The sequence below is a fragment of the Euprymna scolopes genome, chromosome 8 (assembly GCF_053919585.1).
Source record: "Euprymna scolopes isolate OS-2025 chromosome 8, ASM5391958v1, whole genome shotgun sequence".
Classification (NCBI taxonomy): domain Eukaryota; kingdom Metazoa; phylum Mollusca; class Cephalopoda; order Sepiida; family Sepiolidae; genus Euprymna; species Euprymna scolopes.
In genome coordinates, this window is record NC_136489.1 from 71,795,821 (window position 1) to 71,822,211 (window position 26,391).

A 26,391-nucleotide genomic window follows, 5' to 3' on the forward strand; every position below is an offset into this window, starting at 1 on the left:
AAAAGAACACATGATTGTAATTGTAAAAAACAATGTTCTCACTTACTGGCAAACACAGGAAGTACATTTGCATTGACGGCTGTATGAACGAATTGCAACTCCTTCAACTGTTGAAAACCATTGGCGCACATGTTTTCCACGGAATTTGGAGTGAGTTGATGGACAAAATTATACAATTGTAAACGTTCAAGATTTTTACAATTTTTAGCTGAAAAAAAATATGAAAAGAAATAAAAAGATTAAAGAAACAAGTTAGCCAACAATTTAAAAGATTTCGTATTACACTGTAGTAAAAAATAGTTGTCCCTTACGTCATAAGTAAAATAATAATCTACTTGAATCATACTAAGACGTATATTTTTTCTTTACAAAATACATGCGAAAATATCATTTAGTTTTGTGATTAAGTTATGATTAAAAATCTTCTATTTTAGTTGTTCTAATTAGATGTAATTTGTAATTAACTCACTAAGTGACTCACGTCTTTATATCTATCGATTTCACCCTCTATCAGTGTATGCTGTTTGACCCCTGCTTTTAGTTTTAACGATTTTCTGCCCCTCTACCTTTAATTCTTTCTCCACACACACACACACACACACACACACACACACACACACACACACACGTTTTGTCCGTGTGTGTACATTTCCCTGTTAATTAGTTTTCAGTCTTACATACTCGAGATTTGACATAAGGGGATTGAGATTTGGGAAAATCTTTTAAATCCGTTTTCGGTCAGAAATTTGGCTGTCAAGGGGTCAATGTTCAACGATTTGACCTTTGAAAACTCTACCAAACTCCTCCGCCAATTTTGGATCTAAACACTTGAAATTTTAGATGTAGGTTTCTTGGACATGGATCAAACTTTTTAATTTCATTTGAGCCCAAAACAATAAATGTTAAGTGGTTAAAAACAAATTTGACCTCTCAGCCAATTTTTGGTCTAAACATTTGAAAGTTTACATAAAGTGTAATCAGACATAGGACACGATTTTTAATCGTTTTTTTGACGAAAATTTGGCTACCAAGGAGTCAAAGTTCAAAAGATTGACTTCTGCGGTTTCAAGTTGCAAATTTTGGGTCTAAACATTTGAAATTTTACATAAAGGGTATTCAGACATACAACAAACTTTTTAATCAATTTTTGGGCGAAAATTTGGCTGCCAAGAGGTCAAAGTTGAAAGAGCTGACCATTGCAGACTCTACCAAACTCCTCCGCCAATTTTGGGTCTGAACACTTGAAATTTTAGATGTAGTTTACCTGGACATGAGTCAAACTTTTTAATATATACATTACATAGGCACATAAAGTTATGAAAAATATATAGGGCCTGAACAAAGCTGGGCTAAACTGCTAGTATATATATATATATATATATATATATATATATATATATATATATATATATATATATATTGGACCTTTCTTCTTGTACAGTGCGAAAACTTCTGAAATGCATTTGTAATGTTAGGTTGTATGAAAGTGTTAACTTTGGTCAAACTCGGACTTCCTTCTTTAATCAAATTTTTCATTATCGATTTTCGATATTTATCAGACGTATTCCAATACAAAACCTATGCAAGAACACTCCCAACATGTTGAAATAGTTTTCCATTATACCATAATTATTATAATTGCTAGTGTCACCGTATAAAACATTATCTATTACATCATATCAAATATATTTGTCTATTACACTATGCTAAAAATGCTTGCAAATTCCACCATTCTGATAAACATAGTTGTCTGTTAATTCAACATAAATATAGTTGTCCGGAACATGCTATCATTTTTTCTAGCTGGGGATTAGAGCATGCCAGAAATTCATTGACTATCTCAGACATCTCAGCCGAGAGATCCCTTAAAGCTTTTAACTGTCCATTTAAGTGCAATAGTTTACATTTCTTTTGAACTTTTTCATGAGTCTGGTTGCTTCTATAATTACTGGAATGACAGATCTTCCCAAGATTTCAGCTTCTTTTCAGTAATTTGCTACTTCGTTATCTTCTCCCTCTCAGCAACATTGGGGACACTAACTTCTACTAACGTTACCTTTTTCTCTTTCTTGTCCCATATCACCATATTATCTTTAAAAACTCTGTTTTCTAGGTTGCATAGTCATAGTGAATGGTGTCTAACTTATTTCCAACTATTCTTTCTGGTATCTGTCCATATGTAACGGAACCAATGTTAAGCCGCAAGGTTAATTCCAATCTATCATATATTGCAGGATTTACTATTCACATGAGAATAATGTGATTTTAAAAGTACAGTTTTACTAATGCATGGAGCAATAATTATGTTGATATGCCAACCCTCATTTAGATTACAGACGTTAAGCAATATTGAGCCTAGTCAGTACTAAAGTCGATAACCATTTAGTAATACTAGATGCTTTATGTGGGAGGACAACAACACAACCTTTATAAGAAAACTAACATCGCCAAACTGGTTTCTGTAGTTGGCAGATGAGCAGAACGGTGATTGCGGAGTTGCAGGAGACACTGTCGACCAAATTCCACCCTTTGTTCCATCGCCACAATGTTGCATCCTTGTGTCTGTTTTACATGTACTTTAATGGAATGTGCTCTCGTGAACTCAAAGTACTTGACACCCTCGATGTACGTACTTCTAACTAACTCGACAAATAGTAAAAACCTAAACATTCATTGTTGAGGTTCCTAGATGTCAGAAAACCTACTCTAATAGTTTCTTCTCCCAAACTGCTACACATTGGAATTCTTGTTGTTTCCTGCTTTCGATGGGTGCTGAAGTTTAAATGTAGTGTGACCAGACATCTCACTGCTAAACTCCTCACAGTTCCCGGTTAGACATAATTCCAAATAGTAGCCCAAGTACTTTTCAAGTGACAATATGCCTTGTTTTGGTTTAAAAGGAGTTTTAAAGATGTCTGTGATCCTGATCATGGCTTCTATACTGCGCAAAATTGTATCTAAAAAAACAAACAAAACAAAACTAAGACAACAAATAGAAAAGCGTTTGGGGTCTCAATACTATATCCCTTTCTTCCCTGCAAGAAAATAAACATGAAATGTTATGCAAAGTGGTTGTCGCATACACGACTTAAAAACTGACTTACCAATGTGAAGCAGTCCTTCATCATCGATTCCTACTCCACCGACACCCATCGATATAAGATTAGGGTAGTTCTTAGTGATGAGAAAAACACATTTGTTATTGAATCGTTCCTGTTGAGGAGACCTGCAAAATAAAACTCAGCAGTTCCCATTAATTGAAGACTTTTTTCTGTTTATTAATCGACAAAATTATTCATGTTATCCACATTACACATACAAATTGGAATACTGATCCCAGGACAGGTTTATAATGTGGTAATAATCGAGTGATCTCTCATAATTGGCAGAACCATGCAAAACTATCAAACCATACTGCAATGAAGGAAAGTGTAAAAAATAGACCTTACACGACTGAAGATATGGAATTAAGTTCATATGAAAATAAATGGTAGCGTTCCATTGTTATCTTGAGATGAATTCTTAACTTGCAGTAAAATCGGTCGCTACGAAGTTTTGAACTAACAAGCATTATGACGCATGCAAGTTTTTAATAGAGAACGTTTATTGAAAAAGTAAAATGAAATATATTCACAAGTGACAAACAACAACAGAAGTTTTACTTAAAAATACTCCCCCACCCACACACTAGAAGAATGTCTAGCATCCGGTAGGATACTCCATCTCCAGCTTGAACAAAATGATAAGAAACTGAAAACAAAAGAAGAATATATGTCCCAAGACGGGTAAAATTAATTCTACAAAAAGAACGGAACATTAAAATCAAGATAAGCCTTATTTATAGAATCCTTCTTCCAATGTTAATCAAACTCAATTTCAACTCTGTTTGATTAAAATGTTTAGCTATGTGTTTTTATTGATTATTTTATGTTGAAGGATATGTAAATTTATGAGACTTATTACCGAATTTAGTTTTATCTTATTGCAATAAAGTCATCGCTTATCAAGGCCTAGAGGCTACTCAAGGATAACGATTAATGAGTGTCAAATGATCAGTGATGGTAAAAATTGGATAGGATTAAAAACTTGTCTACGTTGGACTTGAAAGACGACTATGTTACAGTCAGATGGAAAGCAGTCCCGTGGTATTGTATTCTGAGAAAAAAAAGCTCTGCTCATGGATTTTTCGTTTAATTTTAGGCACAGAAGAGAAATAGCTGATATTGGTTGCAGCTAACTGTTTGGGGCATAGGGTTTTTATGGTATGTTGGCAACATAGCACAAAACCCCCTATTTAATGGAAACCCCTTCCACACCTACAACACGTATACACATAGGTTTAATTAAGTAACTTCTTTCAACTAACCTACCCTATATTCTCCTAAGAATTTAAACGCACACACTGTCCACACACATTAAACCTACTATGACAGATATGCTATATACATACATGCATTAAATCATACAAACTATACTCCTCCTACATCACAGAAACCATTATAACTCCCCCAAACAGCCTCAAAAATTTATTTCGCTTCTAATGTAACTATCGCTAGACATCGCATTCCTATTATGTTGCCGAGCACCTTCTCCACTCTTCTGATGAGAAGCAGTAAGCTTCGAAATGCAATGGCATAAAGAGTCTTCACTTAGCCAACACCCCATATTGATGTATACCCTTATTGAATAAATTAATAAATCTTTATATATTAATATATAATTTTTATACCGTCATTTTGTGTGCGTGTGTGTCTGTGTGTGTGCGTGTGTGTGTATGTATGTGTGTGTGTATGTATGTGCGTTATATATATATATATATATATATATATATATATATATATATATATATATATATATATATACTAGCAAAAGTACCCGTCGTTGACTGGGTTCAAAAACAGCCTACAGGAAATGGACTCTGATTTATGAAAGTATGATAGGTTATGAAAAGGAAGGGTTGTAAAGAGATAGCTTCGAATTTGGGGGGTATCAAAATCCAAGCAAAATATGATGAAAGTAAAAATAAAATAGATAAACCCCATAATTTATTATAACATACCAGTTCACACTGAAACACTTATCACAATATTCTGTGGATCTATATTAAAAAACCTTGTTAAACTTTGTGACATATTTCCATTTTATGGAGGTCAGGCGCGAACGAACACTCCATAATTTTATTATACCATATTTCTTCAAACTGAAACATAATTATCAAAGTATACTTACGCAGATAGATATGAAAAGTCTTTATTAAAGTTTGTGCCTATTTCCATTCTATGGAGGCCAGGTGCGAACGCAGACCCCACAATTTTATTATACCATCCCTATTTAAGTTAAAACATACTTATCAAAGTATTATTATGTACATCTATATCAAAAACACTTGTAAACGTTTTTTTTTATTTTTAAATCTTTTATTTCCATACTTTGTGGACCAGGCGCGTACGCAGACCCCACAATTTTAATGAATCATCATTATGCCAGATCAAAAATACCCATTCCTGTGTCTCGATACATCTTCTATCATTACATGTGATCAGTTTTCTATACTAGTCAACCATATAGGAGCCTATTCGTGACCAGACACAAACACAGACGTTCAGCTTTATATTATAGATATAGGCGGCAAAAATAAAGTCTGCATTTCAAAAACTGGAAATTTAAGCTAAATTTAATGTAACTGTTTAAACAAACTATTCCTCATTTGATTGTCGTTTTATTCTTCTATTATTTTACCTTTTTTTTTTTCACATAGGCGCCACCACTTATCAAGGCCGATAGGCCACTCAAGGATAAGGGTTAAAGAGTGTAGAGTAGTCAAAAGGACAATATAATAATCGATAGTAATGGAAGTTCGGTAAATTTGTTAACTTAAGTGGAACGGCTCATCAGAAACTTGTTCACGTTGGACTTGAAGACAACCATATTATAGACAGCTGGAAAGCAGGAAAACGGAAGACAATTTCACAGGCGTGCAGTTCTAAGAAAGAAGCTTTGATCATGGAATCTATGTTTAGGTTTAGGCACAGATAAAGAGTGGGGAAAATTATTGATAATGTTTTCAGCTAGTCTAGTGTTTCTTGTGAAAGTTTGGCGAGGAGGGACCATAGATTGAAGCTCAGTCGAACACTTTCCATGAAAATAACGATAAAGCAGAGACAAAGTCGCAACATCTCTTCTGTGAGATAGAGGTTGCAGCGAAGAGAAAAGGACATCTCTCACCAGGCCAAAGTCTATTTTGAACCCTATCAAGACAGGACAAGTCTTTTCTAGCAGCTCCTGCCCATATGTGGCAACAGTATTCCATCCTTGGACGTATCTGGCTCTTATATAGATAGAGAATTGCATCAGCAGTGAGATTTCTACTGGATCGATAGAAGGATCCGACCATTTTTCCAGCGGCCTTGGCAACAGATTTGATGTACGTATTCCATTTAAGATCAGGAGTAAAGGTCAAGCCCAGAAGCCTGTCAAAACTTGAGGCCTCCCCAAGACGAGAGCCATTCATTTTAATTGATGCCAGATGGGGATCAGAACATTGATGACGTAAAGATAGAAGCTTGGTTTTTGGATGCATTAAAAGTAACCAGCCACTCCTTTCCCCATTGTACAACATGATCAAGATCAGAGGAGAGAGAATCGGAGAGAACTTGGTCGTTTACTGTCTTAGATGTGCTACCATAGATGGTAGTGTCGTCAGCAAAAATGTCTACGAATGATGTAAGGATGTGATTTGGAAGATCATTAATGTAGATCAGGAAAAGAGTTGGGCCCAGGATGGACCCCTGAGGGACTCCAGCATTTATACTGCGAGCTTCTGATTTTTGCCCATCAACTACTACTCTTATGAGCCTATCAGAGAGAAATGATTTAATAATTGAGAAGACTTTTCCAGCTATACCATAGCTGGAGATCTTGTGAAGTAAACCTTTAGGCCATACCCTATCAAAAGCCTTTGATACGTCAAGAGCAATTGCCCTAAAAAGGTTGCCTCTGTCGAGAGATTCGCTAATCCTATGAGATATAACTGTAAGCACATCTGCTGTAGATCTAGCAGAACGGAAACCATATTGAGTGTCACTAAGAAGGTTATTTTTGCTGAGATGGTTGATTACTTCTCTATTTAACACAGATTCCAGCAACTTACTCATGACGCACAGGAGACTTATTGGCCTGTGCTGAGAGGGGGATGAGCGATCACCTGAATTCTTAAATACAGGGCATACTGATGAGATTTTTCAGGGTGATGGGAAGCAATTCTCCTTAAGACAACGTTTAAACAGTTTTTTAAGTATGGGTGCTAGTTCTGGTTGAAGTCTTTTGAGTACTATAATTGGAATACCGTCAGGGCCGGTTGCTTTACTGGAATCAAGGTTTTTGATTAGCTTGGCAACATCACATACAGATATTTGTATATCACATAGTGTGTTTTCTGATACAGGAGGAAATATTGGGGGTTGGCGGCCTTGGTCGCAAAGGGTAGAATTGGCTGCAAAGTTCTTGGCAAAGAGTTTGGCTTTGTCTGATGCTGACGAGATTAACTCAGGTCCATTGATGATAGTTGGGATAGAGCACACGCTTCTGTTCAGGATTCTGTTTGCAATTTGCCAAAACTGGTGGGAACCAAGCCGCTGCTCAGCTACTTTGGACTTGATGGACTGAGCATACAACTCTCTTGCGTTCTTTATTACTTTCTTACAATGGTTGCTGGCAGTCCTGAATTGACTTAATTGAAATATCCTAGTGTTTACGTCAATTTAAAAAAATAACTTCGAATTGAAGAGGCAAAAAGAAAGTCCGCACAATGGAAAATTGTTATTTAAATCTAACTTTAGGATATTAATGCAACACAAATACAACAGGAACACAATGAACTAGTTAATATTTAGTAGCATAGCCCTTCTGCGATTTGATAGCCTGCAATCTTTTGGGAATTCCTTGAATTAGACTGCAGCATTATTTCAGGAAAAGACATCCCAATTTTCTTTAATTTTTGTCCAAAATTCTTCCAAATTTGAAATTTTATCACTGCGTAGCTGTTTCTTGATGTAATGCCATACATCTTCGATAGGATTGAGGTCTGGAGATTTTGCAGGCTAATCCAAACACGGAATACCATGCTCTTCCAGGAACCTTTTGACATTGCCAGCTGTATGAATGGCAGAATTATCCTGCATGAAGATGGGATTATTATCCAAATTCCGACCAAAGTAAAGTAGAAAATGCTCAGTGAACATATTAATGGACCATTGGTCGAATTAATTCGACCTTGCAAGCGAACTATAGGCCCTGGACCATTGGTACTAATAATGCCCTGCACCAAAACTGAGCCTCCACCATCTTCCAGCGTTGAAACTGAGCACCTAGGATTAAATTCTTCGTCTTTCCTCCGACGAATGTACTGCCTATCACCACTGCCTACTCTATTGAATTTGCTTTCGTTACTAAAAAGCACTTTTGACGAATATGAAGAGTCATGATCTTCATTGCATCTGATGAAGTCAAGACGGTGATTTCTGTTCTTTACAGAAATCATTGGCTTGTGTTTTGCAACATATCCTTGCAAATTAAATTCCTTTAATCTGTTCGTGACAGTAGAAAGAGAGCACTTTTTAACCAGATTGCACTGTTGTTGGATTTGGGGAGCCGTTTCAAATCTGTTTCTTAGGCTGCAGATCTTGATAGCATTGTCTTCCCTGTTAGAAGTAACTGTAGTACGACCAGATTTAGGGGCATCAAGAACACTGCCGGTGTTTTGGTGCTTTTGCACAGACTTTCGTACCATTTTCTCATCACATTTCAATCTGCGGCCGATTTCTCGATTGGATAAACCGGAAAGGTGGAGATTAATGAGCTCCTGATGATCACTAAGAGAAAGTCGTGGGATATGGACTAAATGTTACGTTGTATAATCTGGAACAACAACAATTACGATTAGAGATGCTTTGTTGCCTGTTGGTGGCTATTTCAAACTGATTTAGAGGCGATAATTTAAGCTGGTTTCAAGCGAATTTGTTGCTGCGGACTTTCTTTTTGCACCCTCAATTTGAAGTTATTTTTTTAAATTGACGTGAACACTAAAATATTTCAATTAAAAGTCAAATATGAACAGGTAAAATTATAGAGGAATAAAAGGCGAATCAAATGAGTTATAGTTTGTTTAAACAGCTACATTAAATTTAGCTTAAATTTGCAGTTAAAAAAAATACAAGTGCGGACTTTCTTTTTGCCGGCACTATATATATATATATATATATATATATATATATATATATATCGTATAGCCAACATCGGCCACAATCTGATATAAATTTGCAAAACCCATTAAAATAACACAATTCGTTTTATGCCTTTTTACAAATATAATCATGTTTTTTTTCTAAAGAATTTTTTTTTTAATGTTCATCATGTGTGAAGATGTTTTTAACTCAACTTAATGATAACATTTCCATAGTGATTTTATGTGTATATGAGAGACAGGTTTAATATTTATTGTTGGGAATAAACAAAATCATTGCAAGCTGTTACGTATAGTAACAATCATCGAAGTTACTCAACACATCCGGTTCTTTCTGTATTTAAAAATAAACATTATTGTAATATGAATATACAGCTTCGAATAGAACTTTAAGCATTTCATTTTATTGCAATACTTGAGAAATTCCAATTCATGTTGTGAATGTTAGGTTCGCAATGACGCGTGGTGAAGTGGATAGAGTACTTGGCAAAATTCAGTTGTAAAGTTACACACTTCTGGAAGTTGAAGGTTCAGTCCTAAGTGCGGGCGACACTCCAAATACAACTGCAATTTGCTTAGAACTTCTATCTAGTCATGGCTGATGCCCTTGGATTAAATTTGGTTCGAAATTCTGTGCAGATTCCCGAGTTTGACAGAAAAATTCTCGAATTCAACAGAAAGATTCTCGAGTTCAATAGAAAGATTTTTGAGTTCAACGAGATACACCTGAAGAAGATCGAAGATTACATTGACCGAAACGTTGTGAAAATAACACTCCAAGTGAGAACAGTAATTCGAAAGATCTAAATAATTCGATTATGCCGAAGAGCTTGAACATTGGACTCTCATGTTGCTATGCTAATTGGTGCTTGGAAAGGTTTCATACAATTATCAAAAGGAGCCACGTTATCATCAGTACATGAAAGTACCTTTCTCATCGAGGAATGAACCTTGTATGAACATTCGAATGAGTAATTAACCAACACAAATGCATTGGAAAATACAATATGTTTGCATTGTCTCCGATGTATGCAATATAAGCCATTGATAAATTACAAACAATATCAAGGTACATAACACTGCAACTTATTACCTTTTTCTTTTATTAGTCTCTGTACAACTCATGCTTGAACATTTTAGAAATATATATATATTATAGTGATGGAACGATTCCAATATTTTCCTTATTCAGATAAACTTACCGATCCTATTCTAAATTTCGGATTTCGATACAATTACCTATTCCGATTCTTTTCAACTCTGTAAATATTTAGAGAGATTTTTTCCATGTTCGGATTGCCGTAAAAAAAACAAAACAAAAAAAAAAAACAATAAAAAAAACGTAATATGTACATATATTTTCACAAACGTAAGAATAACAGTATAGATTTTGGGTTTTATAAGTAGTTTAAAATCAATCAATATTAATCATTTTATCATGAGTGCCAGCAATTGAAGGTTAAATTTAAAAAAAAAAAAAAAAAAAAAAAAATCAACTAAAAGAATGTTTTTTTTTTGTATCGGAAAATATATTCAATTTTTCCGATTACAATACTGCAAAATCTTCCGGTTTTTCAGATTCTCGATTCCGATTAATCGTCCCAACACTCATTTATCTATTATAATATAAAGCTCAAATCGTCTTCTTTCAGCGTTGAAACCGTTCATTCGATTCATGAGTTCCAGTTTCAAAAATTCTGTGCAGCCAGAAAAAAGGTTATATATATATATATATTTTTTTTTTTAAATCGACAATTTACCTAACGTCTTCTTTCTTATTGTATTTATTTTTATTTTTCTACACTCCTAACATAAACAAAACGAATATAAATAAATAAAACCGAAGTTAATTTTTCATTTTTGTACACGCCAAAAACATGCGCTTGCTTGCTCATACAACAATGGCCACCACTTTTAACATAGTGATTACATTGCTTAATATCCGGAAAACTACTTATTTGTGGAAATTTAAATGCGATATTCGTTTTCAGCATACCCGAAAACCGATAAAGGTCGTCATTTTAAAGAAAAAATGTGAAGGTGGAAACCAAGTAAAAATTTACCAAAGTTTTATTCAAACAGTCTTATAATCTTTGTAATAAAAACGTGTCTTTGAACTGTTTTTTTAAATCAAACATCAGAGAGGTGGTGGTCATTTTTTTTTACATCAAGCATAAAAATATAGTTGTTATAAAAATATTTATGAACCGTTTTTTTTTTAAACGTGATTTTCTTATAAAAATATTTATGAACCGTTTTTTTTAAACGTGATTTTGTTTAAAAATATTTATGAACCGTTTTTTTAAACGTGATTTTGTTTAAAAATATTTATGAACTGTTTTTTTTTTAAACGTGATTTTGTTATGAAAATATTTATGAACCATTTTTTTAAACGTAATTTTGTTTAAAAATATTTATGAACTGTTTTTTTAAACGTGATTTTGTTATAAAAATATTTATGAACCGTTTTTTTTTAAACGTGATTTTGTTATAAAAATATTTATGTACCTTTTTTTTAAACGTGATTTTGTTATAAAAATATTTATGAACTGTTTTTTTTAAACGTGATTTTGTTATAAAAATATTTATGAACCGTTTTTTTTAAACGTGATTTTGTTTAAACATATTTATGAACTGTTTTTTTTAAAATATATTTATGAACTGTTTTTGGTTTGATAAAAAAAAGAGTTCATAAACGTATTATTCGAAAAAAAGTTCATAAAAATTTCTTATAACAGTTCTATTTTTATGTTTGATGTGAAAAAATTATTAACACCTGATGTTTGATTTAAAAAAAAAACAATGCATAAACACAGTTTTATTATAAAGTTTATGATTCTATTATAAAAGTTCAAATGAAGACTGTTAAAGCAACTGTCCCGGACGGTATTCCAATTATAGTGTTGAAAAAGCTTCGACCAGAACTTGCCCCCATACTTACGAAACTGTTTAAGCGTTGCCTTGAGGAGAAGTGCTTTCCAACACCCTGGAAAACCTCATCAGTATGCCCTGTATTTAAGAATTCAGGTGATAAGTCATCTCCCTCTCAATACAGACCAATAAGTCTCCTGAGTGTCATGAGTAAGTTGCTGGAATCCATATTAAATAGAGAAGTAGTCAACCACCTCAGCAGAAATAACCTTCTTAGTGACACGCAATATGGTTTCCATTCTGCTAGATCTACAGCAGACGTGCTAACGGTTATATCTCATAAGATTAGCGAATCTCTTGACAAAGGCTTCATTTCTAGGGCAATTGCTCTTGACATATCAAAGGCCTTCCATAAGGTATGGCATAAAGGCCTACTTCACAAGATTTCCAGCTACGGTATAACTGGAAATTTTTTCTCAATCATTTAATCATTTCTCTCTGATAGGCTCATAAGAGTAGTAGTCGATGGACAAAAATCAGAGGCCCACAGTATTAATGCTGGAGTCCCTCAAGGGTCAATCCTGGGCCAAACTCTCTTCCTGATATACATCAATGATCTCCCAAAACACATACTAAAATCTTTCGTTGACATCTATGCTGATGACACTACCATCTATGGTAACACATCAAAGGCCGTAAATGACAAAGTTCTCTCTAATTCTCTCTCCTCTGATCTTGAGCGCGTGGTACATTGGGGGAGGAGGTGGCTGGTTACTTTTAATGCATCTAAAACCAAGCTCCTATCTTTACATCTGATACCAATCTGGCATCAATTGTTATGGGTGGCTCTCGTCTAGGGGAAGCTCCATGTTTTGATAAGTTTCTGGGTTTGACCTTTACCCCTGACCTGAAATAGAATATGTACATCAAGTCAGTTGCCAAGATCGCTGGAAAAATGGTAGGATCCTTCTACCGCTCCAAAAGATATCTCACTAATGATGCAATTCTCTATCTATATAAAAGCCAAGTACGTCCAAGGATGGAGTACTGCTGCCACATCTGGGCAGGAGCTGCTAAAAACAGCCTATCCTGCCTTGACAGAGTACAAAATAGACTTCGTGGCTTAGTGAGGAATGCCCTTTTCTCTTCCCTGCAACCTCTCTCCCACAGAAGAGACGTTGCAAGCCTGTCTCTGTTTTATCGTTATTTCCATGGCAAGTGCTCGTCTGAGCTCCATTCTCTGGTCCCCCCTTGCCAATCTTTCACGAAAAACACCAGACTAGCTGAAATCACTGTCAATAATTTTCCCCACTCTTTATCTGTGCCTAAATCAAAACGTAGATTCCATGAACAAAGCTTCTTTCTTAGAAGTGCACGCCTGTGGAACTCTCTGTCGCTTGCCTGTTTCTCTCCAAACTTCAACTTGGATGTCTTCAAGTCCAACACAAACAAATTCCTGATGAACCGCCCCCTAAAGTAATGACACTTTATCAAATCTCCAATACTAGCGATTACTACGATACTATCCCATTGATTACTGTACACACAATAACTCTTATCCCCGAGTGGCTTCTGGGCCTTGATAAGTGGTGACCTCCATGTAACCCCCCCCCCAAAAAAAAACAAAAAAACTTCTATTTTTATATTTGCTTAAAAAGAAAACTACATTATATACAGTGTTGGTTATCCGTACCTAAAAATTTATCTGACGTCACTTGCACTGAATGGCTTTGTAAATGAAAGCTGCCATACGTATAGAGTAATGTGGTATTACGGTGACTAATTTGTATTATTTCCTAACTGTGCATCAAACCATAATACTTAGTTTGCTTCGCCTTATTACTACTACTACTACTACTACTACTACTACTACTACTACAAAAAACCCCCCAAAAACCAAAACAAAACAAAAAAAATAAAACATTCGTCGATTAATAATTTTTCTTTATGAAATCGAGTGAAGATAAGCACACACATACACATACTCAATTTAGGCTTTTGAACCATACGTCTTCCCTTGGCGAGCTCGTCATAAAGGAGTTGTTTGGAAAGTCGACTTTCTAACATCCTCACCACATGTCCACTCCATCTCAGTCTATGTTCGATAACGTGAGCCAAAATGCTAAGACATTGGGTCCGTTCCAGCACCTCCACATCACTGACATACATCTGCCAACCCACATCTAAGATTCGCCGTAGGCACATCTGGTGAAACCACTCAAGACGTTTCAAATGCTCCCTGTATGTTGTCCAAGTTTCACAATCATAGAGAAGAGTAGAGAGAACGCATGCGGCATAAACCTTAATCTTAGTTGGCAGCAAGATCCCATGACGTCTCTACTAACGCCTGTCCAACTTTCCGAAGGCATCACTTGCCCTGCTGACCCGTAATGATACCTCATCATCCAGGGCACCGGACATACTCAGTGTGCTACCCAAGTATACAAACTTAGTGACAACCGCTATCCTTGACCCACAGATATAAACTGATGGCTCATAGTATGGCATGCACGGAGCAGGCTGATACATTAAGACAGTTTTTTTCAGATTGATGGTCAGGCCCAATGCGCTGCAGGCAACCGCAAAGGCGTCCACAAGATGCTGCATATCAGTCACTGTATGAGCCACCAGATCACAGTCATCCGCATAGAGCAAGTCACGAATCGTGTTGGTGAGACCATGGTGAAATATAACGTAAAGAGTGTGGGTGCTGGAATGTCTCCCTGCTTAACACCATTTTCTACTGAGGTAGGATCAGCCAGCTTTCCCCCAACGTTGATCACAGCCTTCATATCATCGTGAAAGAGCTTTAAGATGGTTATAAACTTGTCAGGACAGCCAACCTTTTTCAGAATCTCCCACCAAGCATCCCTATTGACTGTATCAAAGGCCTTAGTTAAATCGATGAACACCTGATGCAGCCCCTTTTGCTGTTCTATACATTTCTCCTGCAGTTGCCTGGCTGTAAAAATCATATCCACTGTCCCTCGACATCTTCTGAAACCACACTGCGACTCAGGCAAAACATCGTCAGAAATGTGCTCCAGCATTCTGCTTAGCATGATTCTACACAGCACCTTACCGACGGCTGACAGCAAAGAGATGCCCGATAATTTCCACATTCATCTCTGCTACCCTTCCCCTTGTATAGCACTACCATCAATGCATCCCGCCAATCCTGCGGAATACACTCATCCCGCCAAGCAGTCTGCAACAAGACCGCTAAGCGTTGCATCATCTTGGGTCCAGAACATTTAAAGATCTTTGCATGCAAACGATTCAGGTCAGGAGACTTTCCATTGTTCAGCTTATGGACAGCTGCTTCAACCTCCTGGAGAGAAGGAACCTCTGCGAAGATATCCTTGACCGGATTGCTAGGAATCGACCTAACAAACTCCTGATCAACATAAGAAGGTCTGTTCAGGAGGTCATCGAAATACTCCCTCCATCTATGTAGAATGTCGGTAGGTTCTCGAAGAAGATCCCCACCACCCCTCGAGCGCAGAGGAGTGATAGGTGATCTGGATGGTCCATAAACCGTACGCAGTAGGCTGTATAAGACCTTGGTGTTGTTCGAATCGAAGACGAGCTGTATTTCCTCAGCTTTCTGCCTCCACCATTCATCCTGCATGTTACGCAACCTTCTCTGCACCTCGTGCTTGATTGCATTAAACTTGTCCCTCAATCGATCTTGCTCACCATCCGTCAAACCACCCCCGAGATAAGCGTCCAATGCCTTGGCCTTTGAATCAAGCAGAGCCTGAATTTCAGTATCATTCTCATTGAACCAATCCTGATGTTTACTCTCACATACCTCATAGACAGATTCCTTAAAAGCAGACCAAGTGTTTTCACAATCAATCTCTTCCATCTCCTTAACTAGTATCTCCCTCACAATATTGTCCCTTACAATATTGTCCCTTAGACGGGCAACATTAAGTCGCTTTGGGATAGCCATACTAACACCCCTCATCTTGGGCTTCACAACATCGCAGAATCAACGACCGTGAGTACACCAAGACCCCAGTGGAAGCTGGGACAAAGAATACACTGCGTTAAATTTTACTACAAGACAGGCTCGTTTAAGAAAACCCAGGACAGTTTCATGCGTCAGTTTGAATGTGAAAAGGCTCCATCCAAAAGCAGAATTCAGAACTGGGTGGACCACTTCGAGAAGTATGGGACCGCGGAGAACCTCAACGCTGCCAGAGAGAACCGTCCAAGTCACTCGGGACGTCCCAAGAAGCGAACAGCCGAGCTGGTTAAAAGAGTGAGAGAGTCTCTCGAGCAGAGTTCGAAACGCTCTGTGCGTAAGCGAAGTCAGTCCCTCGGAATATCCCGTGAGACTTGCAGGAGAGTGCTGGTGAAGGATATGAGAGCTTACCCATACAGAATACAGACGCTGCAGATCCTTAGAGCCCCAGACAAGAAGCAGAGGAGGGCTATAGCAGTCAAGATGCTCGAGAAGATCGAGGAGACACCAAGTTTCCTTAACCTCCTTTGGACCTCAGATGAAGCCCACTTCCATCTTGATGGAAAGGCGAACTCCAAGACAAATGTCTTCTGGGGGTTCTCCAGGCCCAATGAAGTAGCCACCAAGCCACTGCACTCTCTTAAGTGCACGGTGTTGGCTGCAATCTCGGCCAGAGGTATCATCGGACCAATCTTCATCGAAGAATCTGGCGCAGCAGTGACAGTCACCAAGGAGCAGTATGTGGAGGTCCTCAAAATTTTTAAGAGTGATCTCCAGACCATCTACCCGTCGTTCATGAGCAAGTTCTGGTCCTAGCAGGATGGAGCAAGTTCTCACACCTCAAACCTGTCCCGAGATTGGCTGAAAGAGAACTTCGGAGGCCGAGTGATCAGTCTCAAGACTGATTTTGAGTGGGCACCCCATAGCCCGGACATAAGCCCCCCAGATTTTTTTCTTTGGGGCTATCTTAAGGACAGAGTCTACGCAAGGAAACCCAGAACCATCACGGAACTCAAGGAAGCCAATAGGGAGGAGATGAGAGCCATTACCAATTCGGTCTGTAAGAACGTCATAAACAACTTCGTGCTGCGCTTCAAGAAATGATGAAGGCCATCTAGAACATATGCTGTAGAACGGAGAAAAAAAGGCCAAAGACCCAAGTGTTTTGATGTGATCTTTTGAATATAATAAACTAGTTATGACTAAAGTTTCATTTCATTCGGACAAAACACTAAGAAACGAGGCCTAATTAGAGTTGGGGCTCGTTTTTTTTTTGGTCACCCTGTATATATATATATATATATATATATATATATATATATATATATATATATATATATATATATCGTTTAACAGAAATGAGTAGAAATGTTAAAAAAAGTGGTTTTGTTGAAAAAAAAAAAATATTCGATTTCAACTTTTGAAATAAACAGTCTATAAATCTGCCCCCTAATTGTTTCTGTTTTTAAAGACTTATATCACATACATCTATTTACACAGAGGCATACATGGAAACTTATATATATATATATATATATATATATATATATATATATATATATATATATATATATATATATATATATATATCCTAAATATATTTAGGATCCATAAATAATGGGCTATCTTGCCTCACTATCGTATAATGATAATGTTGCTTGCACGGCAACGTACATGTTGCTCAGTGGTTCTTTTAAGCCACAACCACTATCTCATCACTGCAGTGTTGCATCCTTATGTTTTCTACTTTAGCATCTTCCTTATTCGAACTGTTTGGAATTAGAATTCATTCCTTGCTTAAAGTTTTCCGACTCTATAAACATGCAGAAATTTAAATGTGATGTGAACAAACATCTCGCTACACAACTCTCTGTTTAATATTTTGTCTATAAATCTGCCCCCTAATTTCATAGCAACCACTTACGGTTCAATTGAAATTTATCTTTTTGGGGTGAACACAAGTATATATATATATATATATATATATATATATATATATATATATATATTATGCATATATATATACGAGCAAACAGTTAATAAAACATGTTAAAAAACACTTTAAAATGAGTTAAAAACATATTTAATATGAAAAGGAAACACTAGTTAAGTGGATAGTCCTTAATCCACGGAGTTTTGAAGAAATACTTTCCTTCTCATCAGAGGGTAGGAATTAGCAAAATGCGGGATCGGATGCAAAAGTATTTGATGAAACAACGAGTAAGTCAAAGATCTTACTTGAAAACAAAAAAAGTGAAGTAGAGGGAATATATATATATATATATATATATATATATATATATATATATATATATATATATATATATAATTATTATTATTATACAAACATTATTGGTTATATATTTGCATACATGTTTCAGTGGAATTTAAGTTCAAAGAGACCACTTCGGCAGACCAAAAAAAAAAAAAAAAAAGAGGCGATATTGGAGCGAGAGTCAAGATTACATTCATTTTTTATAAAATATATTTGGGTGTGGTTTACGCTCTTAAATAAAGTATACTTTGTGAGTTTGAGCAGTAGAGGTTTTGGAGGGAGGTGTGGTGAAGAAAGAGTGTGGAGTGGGGATGAAGCGGAGAGGTATTGGTATTATTTTAACTTAGCGGTTGTTTATTGACCTAAGTTTTCGCCTTCATATGAAGTAATATCATATCCTCATAGCTGTTACTTCCCTATCTTAAGTTTTTATGGTTGTTTTTTCTTACCTGATGGCGACTTTATTATCAATCTATTTTATTGATAAGCTCTATTTATTTACTTTATTCCTCGCTTTTTTATCTGTTCACTTTTTAAATTGTTTATTTATTCATTTGTTTATTTATAAAATATATGTCTATGTGGTCAAATTAACAGTCAGTGAATATATATACAGGCTTATTTATATGATTTAAATAAATACTAAGCGTTATATTTTCCCATGTACTGCGGTGTTTGAAGCAATTACACAAGCAGAGGCATATCTGTATATAAACTTAATTTCGATGGTTGCCATTCTTTCATTTGGGTTGTTTATCTTTTCCTCAATACTAGAATATAAATATATTTTATAAGATGTTTCGTTATGGAGATAGGTTTCACAGACCATATACAGGCAAACAGATATACAATAGCATATATTTGTCTATATTAGTGGATCATTCCGTTCCCAAAGCCCTTTTGGTTAGAGTATCTACAGGCAGACCGTTTCGCTGTATCACAGCTCTTCAGTGCGGCTAGACTAGCAACTACCCCAAGACAGGATTTAAACTCGACCACCTAAGTGACAGTCTAGCCTTTACGTTATTTAGCTGCTGCAATTACAATGAACGAACATTGTCTAAACGCCCTTTTTTTGTACGGCATAATCACGTTGACCCACCGGTTCTCGTCAGATCACCGAAGTTAAGCAATATTGAGCCTGGTTATTATTAAAATGAGCGACCAAGTTGGTAATTTTAGGCGCTGTATGTAGGAGAACGTCGACACCTTCCTGCAAGAGTTGCAAAAGCCTAACGTCGTCATCTTCCCTAACGGGAATACACATGCGACAGGGGGCCGCTTTTGAATTTCATACTCCCATCGAACTTCCTCCTTCAGAGGAAGTCGTTTAAAACCAAGTAGGGTTACTGCCGTTTCACTAGCAGTGTCAGAAACCGATCTTAAGAATGCATGAAAAAAAAATTGAATAATTCGACCTCCTTATTTTTACAAGCTTATAACTACTTGAAAAATGTAATTCAAACCGTATTTTTTTGCAATTAAAGGAGCAAAGACCAAATTAAAAAAAATAATAACAATAATAGCAAATTATGCAATATTTGATTTTTACTCGGTTTTCTTTAAAAAGATTTGAAGAAAATCAACGAAATTTTACTTCGGTTATAAAAAATCGATATAAATTCGAAAAAATCACTTACCTATAAAAATACTATTGAATGTTTAGTTCCATTCTTCATTGTTCAGAATTTATCCATATTTATATTTTAAATTCCATTCATTTTTTTAATAAAAGAATTTTTTAAACGATTGTTAGAAAAAAAGCGCGATAACGCAAGCATTTTTACGTCTTCATCGAAAAACCGGAAGTCGCCGTTTGTTCTTGTTTGAACTACGGATGGACAGAAGGCAGTAAAAACCACACGTTCGCGTTAGCCGTTTAGCCTTGTGCCTGAAGAAATATGTGTTCCCATAATTTAAAAAATAGTCAAATTTTACTTATAAGATTTTGCGTTTAAAAAATAAACACGAGGATTTTTTCTTTTCTCAAAGAAATACATAAATTTTTGATTTATTATATTTTCATACTTCTTTATCGAGTGAAATTTTTTTTAAATATCTAAAAATAGAAAACATTGAATGAAATAGAAAAAATTGTTGTCATCGTCCATTACTTACTGGACAATATAATCAGAACATAGGCTTCCAATTAAAAAAAATCAACATGGTTAAAAAAAAAGGTTTTACACTTTGGACTTTACAGGTAAATTTCCAAAAAACACTTCTTTTTTGTTTTGATTTGCAATATATTATTTATTGATTTTTTATCTTCAATTTGTGATATATAAAACTTTGGTACATAAATTATTAAAATTTTAATAGACATTTCAAAATGGGGAGATGAATTAAAAAGAAACGTCTGTCTAAAATATTATATTCAGTTTATTGGAAAGAGCATAAAATTTCACATTGACCCTGAAAATATCGTAAAAATTTAATCAATAGAAAAATTTAGATAGATTTTTAAATTTTAAAAATTGAAAAGAATCGACTCGTAATATTCAATTGATTTCATTACGTAAAAAAAAACAAACAAACAAAAAATGGCTGCATGAAGGCGCGCCGGCACTTTATAAACACTGCTTTTTAAGAAATAAAAAATAATATTTCTGTTATTTTTTTTAAACAACTTTAATAGTTTATTTTAGAAGTATATTCCATAAAGAAAATAAACAACCCACTTTTAAAAGAGAAATTACGAGATTTTTATATTTTATTCACAGTTTCGTGCTAGGGGTGTCAAAAATTCCCTCAAAATTCTGATACACCTACTGTTACACACACACACACACACACACACACACACACACACACACACACACACACACACACACACACACACACACACACACACACACACACACGTGTGCGCGCCTTTTTGCTTTGGAGAAGAGGAATGTTAGAGCGTTTATTGTAAATGGAGTTAATTTTAGTAATTTCTTTACCTTGGATTTTCTGGTGATAAATCGAGTTGTGTGATTTCCCGGCAACCGCTAATTAACGCCCAGAGTTCTTCAGCTGACGGTGGGTTCGCAGTATTATGGTAGGTAAACTTTTGCAGTGTACTTCCATAGCAGGAGACCGACCAAAGAAATCTGGATAAATGTAGAAAAAATACGTTGACGATAAAAGAAAACAACTCGACATGGATATCGTCTCCTTGAACATTTACGAGTGAAGGCTGTGATACTGTTGCGGTGCTAACGTGTGTCGATGCCAATTCCGCAAATTTAAAATAAGTAGTAATAAAATCAGTGATGATAATAATAGGTGCTAGTAATAGTGATAAGATGGAGATGGTGATAAGAATCATAGTGATAAATCAGGAGTTGAAACCATCAAGCAAAGATGACTGAGACGAATGAATAAATTATTTAAAATTTATTTTTTATAAAAGATTGTAAATGAAAAGAGAAGATGAAGGTTTCTTCTTGGTCGAAAGCCTCTTCCTGTGACTGAGATAATTCAATGTTTTTCCATGTAATGAAAAAGTCAGTTCATCAACTGAGCTATAAAAAGATCTATAATATGTGATCAAGTAGAAAAGTCCTGCGACTGAATTAATTGAATGGTTTTTTTATGTATTGAAATAATCAAGAAAAGTCCTTCGACTGAATTAAGCGAATGGTTTTTTTATGTATTGAAATAATCAAGAAAAGTCCTTCGACTGAATTAAGTGAATGTTCTAAAGGGGACAAGCAAGAGTTCTTGGTCTTTTTACGAAGAATTAAAAGTCCACCGCTTACTTAGCGGAGTGATAGAAAAGGGTAAACATGAAAAGTCCATTAGGGTTGCAAGTCCGTATCCACGTGGAGGAATTAATTGTCGTGGCACGCGCGTGTTTAACGTCCAAACGCGGACGGGTCGATGTTGATGCTTACGCCATGGTGTTCAAAGGTCGACCCTGGTGTGGGCGAAAAGTACCTTTTTTTATACTTGTCCGAGGGAGGCCTTCAGAAAAAAAAAACATTTTTTTAAATTTGCTTTCCTTGTAATCCGATTGGATGAAAAGAATAACATTCTTATGACGTAAGATGCTTTAAATGACGTCCGCACGAACAACTGAAATTTCATTTAAGAACCACCGAATTTGCGTGAGTGGGGAAAGAGAATGTACGCGCAACTGAAACGATGTTTATATATCCACGCGTGCGTAACTATTTTGTTTTTGAGTAGATTCGACGCGCGTGCGTCGGGGCTACGACAATACTTTCACAAGTCATTTGTAATTGGTTCTGATTGAAGTCGTGTAAACATTAGAATTGTGTTATTCATAATCTTATACCTGTTAATCTTAGTACAATTGTGCTAGTATTCGTCACTGATTATTATTATTATTATTATTATTATTATTATTATTATTATTATAATATGCATTACTGCTATAGAATAACGTGTTTGGTTTCAGTTTGAAGAGCGCACATCAGGAAATGGAAAACTTCAGCAAATGTAAACGATGCAATAACACGAAATAAAACATTAATTATCTGAACATTTATTGAATTAAAATAAAATTGTGAAAATAGAAAGTTTTTTTTCAATTTTTTTTTGCATAAAATAAATGAAAGTTTTTAAAGTGTATAGTTTAAAATTTATAAATAGTTATGAATTAATGAAATGCATGCCCTTTTTTTTTAGAAAGTTTTTGTCTAACACATTTATTGACTTAAAATATAATTAAGAAAATTGTAATAACACAAAGCAGAAGTTTTTTTTTTATTAGTGCGTGTGAGTTTTCTTTAAAGGGAATGCTTTTACGAAAAAGATGAATGAAAGGTATCAAAATGTATGACCTTTGAACAAACATTATTGGAATACGTGTGGCGTTTCAGAAATTATTTTTCCAAATTTTCGATTGTCTCCCCCTGATGTGCGCTCTTCAAACTGAAACCAAAATAAGTTCTCCCGTGACAGTAATGCACAGGTGTCTATATTATTATTGGTCTTGAAAATGAAGATTCTGGTAAAAAGTAAAGCAGATTCTTAAATTCTTTTCAATAAGACATTAAACATAAGATATTGCATCAAATTTATCCACACTTTTACGATCTAAAACTTACAATATATTCGAACAATGTATTACTTTTAATGCACAATACATTTGCAATAATATACGGTGTGTTTACTATGGAAACATTGTCAAAAATTATCGCGATAGAAACTCTATTTTCTATACTTACTTTTCTGTTATGAACGGATCGCTATTGACGACTGCTAATTCTTGAAGACTTCCTTCCGCTTTCATCAGGATCTTTTCAAATGCGGGTTCCAAACATGCACTGGAATATGAATAGTTAAGTTGTATATGAAAAGGAAAACTCGACATTGCTCAGGATTCAATAGGTAACATTATATCTCTATTTTACTCTGTTCGTAATACTATATTACATTCTTTTTACTGTTTCCACCTCTCCCCCTAATAAAAACTGAAATTCTGGAAAACTCTCCGAATTAGTATTTTAGATATATGTTTGACAGTTCATTAAAATATAAAGTTTTAAGGTAGTTCTGAACCCATACCTCTTTTAGAAGCAAAACATACAGATTCGCAATAATGAGGAGCAGTTAAAGATTCAGGACCACCGACATTGTTTGTTTTTGGAAAGTTTTACGTAAAATCTTACGTATGTATACACTTTTGATTTGTACGTAGATTATTTAATATATATATATATATATATATATATATTTAAAGAGAGAGAGAGAGAGAGAGAGAGAGGGAGAGAGAGAGGGGAGGGAGTATGATAGTTTTTATTTTTATTTTTAAGACTATATACTGAGTTACTTTGCGGCTTTTCCTTCTCAGGAACTAACTTTAGAATTCTTTAAACGTCTTAATTCATTACATCATACTTTGTCTTTTACTATGGAGATAGAAAAGGAAAACTCCTGTTTCTCAACGTGTTAATTGAAAAGTTCAGAGGGGGTTTTCTTACCTCTATATATAGAACACCTGCCTTTACTGGTCTATATACTAAATGGTGTTCATTTACACCTAAAACCCCTAAGTTGACGTTGATTTATACGTTGGTACATAGGGCCTTGGTTATTTGTTCCCCTTGTGAGCTAGATACTGAAATTACTAAAATTAAGGAAACCCTAATCGATGATGGCTACCCAGAATTCTTAATTGATAAATGTATTAAATTCTAGATCAACCAATTTAATAAAGATATAACCTTTGAGCCTTCAAAGTGTCCTGTATATCTACCGGTTGGTGAAAAATGTGTCCCTCTCATTAATCAACTTAAACAGACTATCAACAATTGTTTTCCGTCTGTTCTATCTCGGGTGATTTTCAATACGAAACACGCATTTTCTTCTTTCAAAAAGGACGGTTTGCCTCGCGCTAAACTTAGCAATATTTTATATAAATTCCAATGTCAGTGTGATGCTGTCTACGTCGGGCGAACCAGCGTTCACTTTGAAACAAGAATTGGACAACATATTCCTTCAGGTTTTCGTAAAATAAATAAAAATAAAATTCTCCTCAACCCCACCCACAATGATTTAGATCCCGCAATTGGATAACATTTATTGGAAAACCCAGAATGTGGGTCGGTATATAACGACGACTTCTTTTAATTTTATTTCGAGGCCGATCGAGTAGTCATTTGAAAACTCTCGAATCCGTCTCCATTGCACGATTCAAGCCCTCTCTCTGTAGGCAGAAGAGGTTCGTTTATACCCTGAACCTCTTAGGTGACTTATAGAGGGATACTTTAGCTATGATCATCCCTTTTTCCTCCCCCCCGTATATTTATATGCGGAATATAATTCCCAATCGTGTTATTTTACGAATTTTTTAAATCATTCATTATATATATATATATATATATATATATATATATATATATATATATATATGTGTGTGTGTGTGTGTGTGTGTGTGGAAAATATTACATAGGAAATAATAAATTACCAACAAATATAGCGCGTGCCATGATTGGAAATTGAAACCGAAACTTGGAAATCTTTAATGTTAGATTCTGCCACCTGAGCTATTTCAATATTAATAGAGCTTAAAATATGACCCTAAGAAAATATTTATAACTTTGGTATTTCTTCATTGATTTATGCTTTACTTATTTAAAAAAAAAAAAAAATAAATAAATAAATAAAAAAATAAATAAATAAAAATAAATAAATAAATAAAAATAATTAAGACATATGCAATAAAAAAGTATATTATAAAAATGGATGGCAAACAGAATAGAACTAAAAATTATTTAAAAAGCCCAAATAATTTATTTTGCTTTAACAACCTATTAACATTAAAGACTATTTAATATGCTAGAATTTGTCCCGTAGGGCTCATAAACATAACACGAAGTTAACGTTTGAACAATAGAGAAGACTTAGTAAGTAATACTTTCTTTTATTAATAAACCAGGATTTGTTATATATATTATTAAAGACTTATGAAAACGTTTTAGAATTTCCAAATAAACCCCTTTTCGGTCTTATCTATATCTATCTTCTTCTATCTATCTATATCTATATCTATCTATATCTATCTATCTTCTATCTATCTATCTATCTATCTATCTATCTATCTATCTTCTATCTATCTATCTATATCTTCTATATATCTATAAAAACAGAGATGTGTGTGCCACAGACGATTTCTGATTGGTTAATCCAATAATCACATCTCCTAAAAAACTATGGTTCGTAGGCTCTTAACTTTACCATAAAATATTATGGCTTTATTTATTGTCCATCTTGGAAGGGTTTAATTTTTTCCTAACTTGCGATTTACAAATTACAAAAATACGAAACTAACTTACAATCTAACAATCGAACCTCCGACATCACGGCCGCCATTATGAAACTAAACTAAAAAAAAAAAACGCGCGTTCACTCGTGGTCTTTACATTTCGGGTTTGGGTACTTGTGCAGTTTTCCATTGACATTAAAAAATGGAAATATTTAAAAAAAATATATATATTGTACGTACTCGTCATGGGATAAAGTTTTCCTACAGAAAAAATCACGTAATTTCATCAAGTAGTTAAGTAGTTATTTTTT

General features: G+C 34.9%; 1 protein-coding gene across 1 annotated transcript in view; it reads right to left on the reverse strand.

Moving 5' to 3' along the window:
• The window catches only part of LOC145283614 (uncharacterized), a 181,805-nt gene that overhangs the window by 9,400 nt on the left and 146,014 nt on the right, over positions 1-26,391 (reverse strand). The window contains exons 10-13 of the mRNA XM_080132555.1: positions 23,541-23,639; positions 21,306-21,455; positions 3,105-3,226; positions 47-208 (exon numbers count right to left, since the gene is read on the reverse strand). Coding sequence (XP_079988681.1) covers positions 47-208; positions 3,105-3,226; positions 21,306-21,455; positions 23,541-23,639 — 533 coding nt within the window. The remainder of the gene's footprint in view (positions 1-46; positions 209-3,104; positions 3,227-21,305; positions 21,456-23,540; positions 23,640-26,391) is intronic.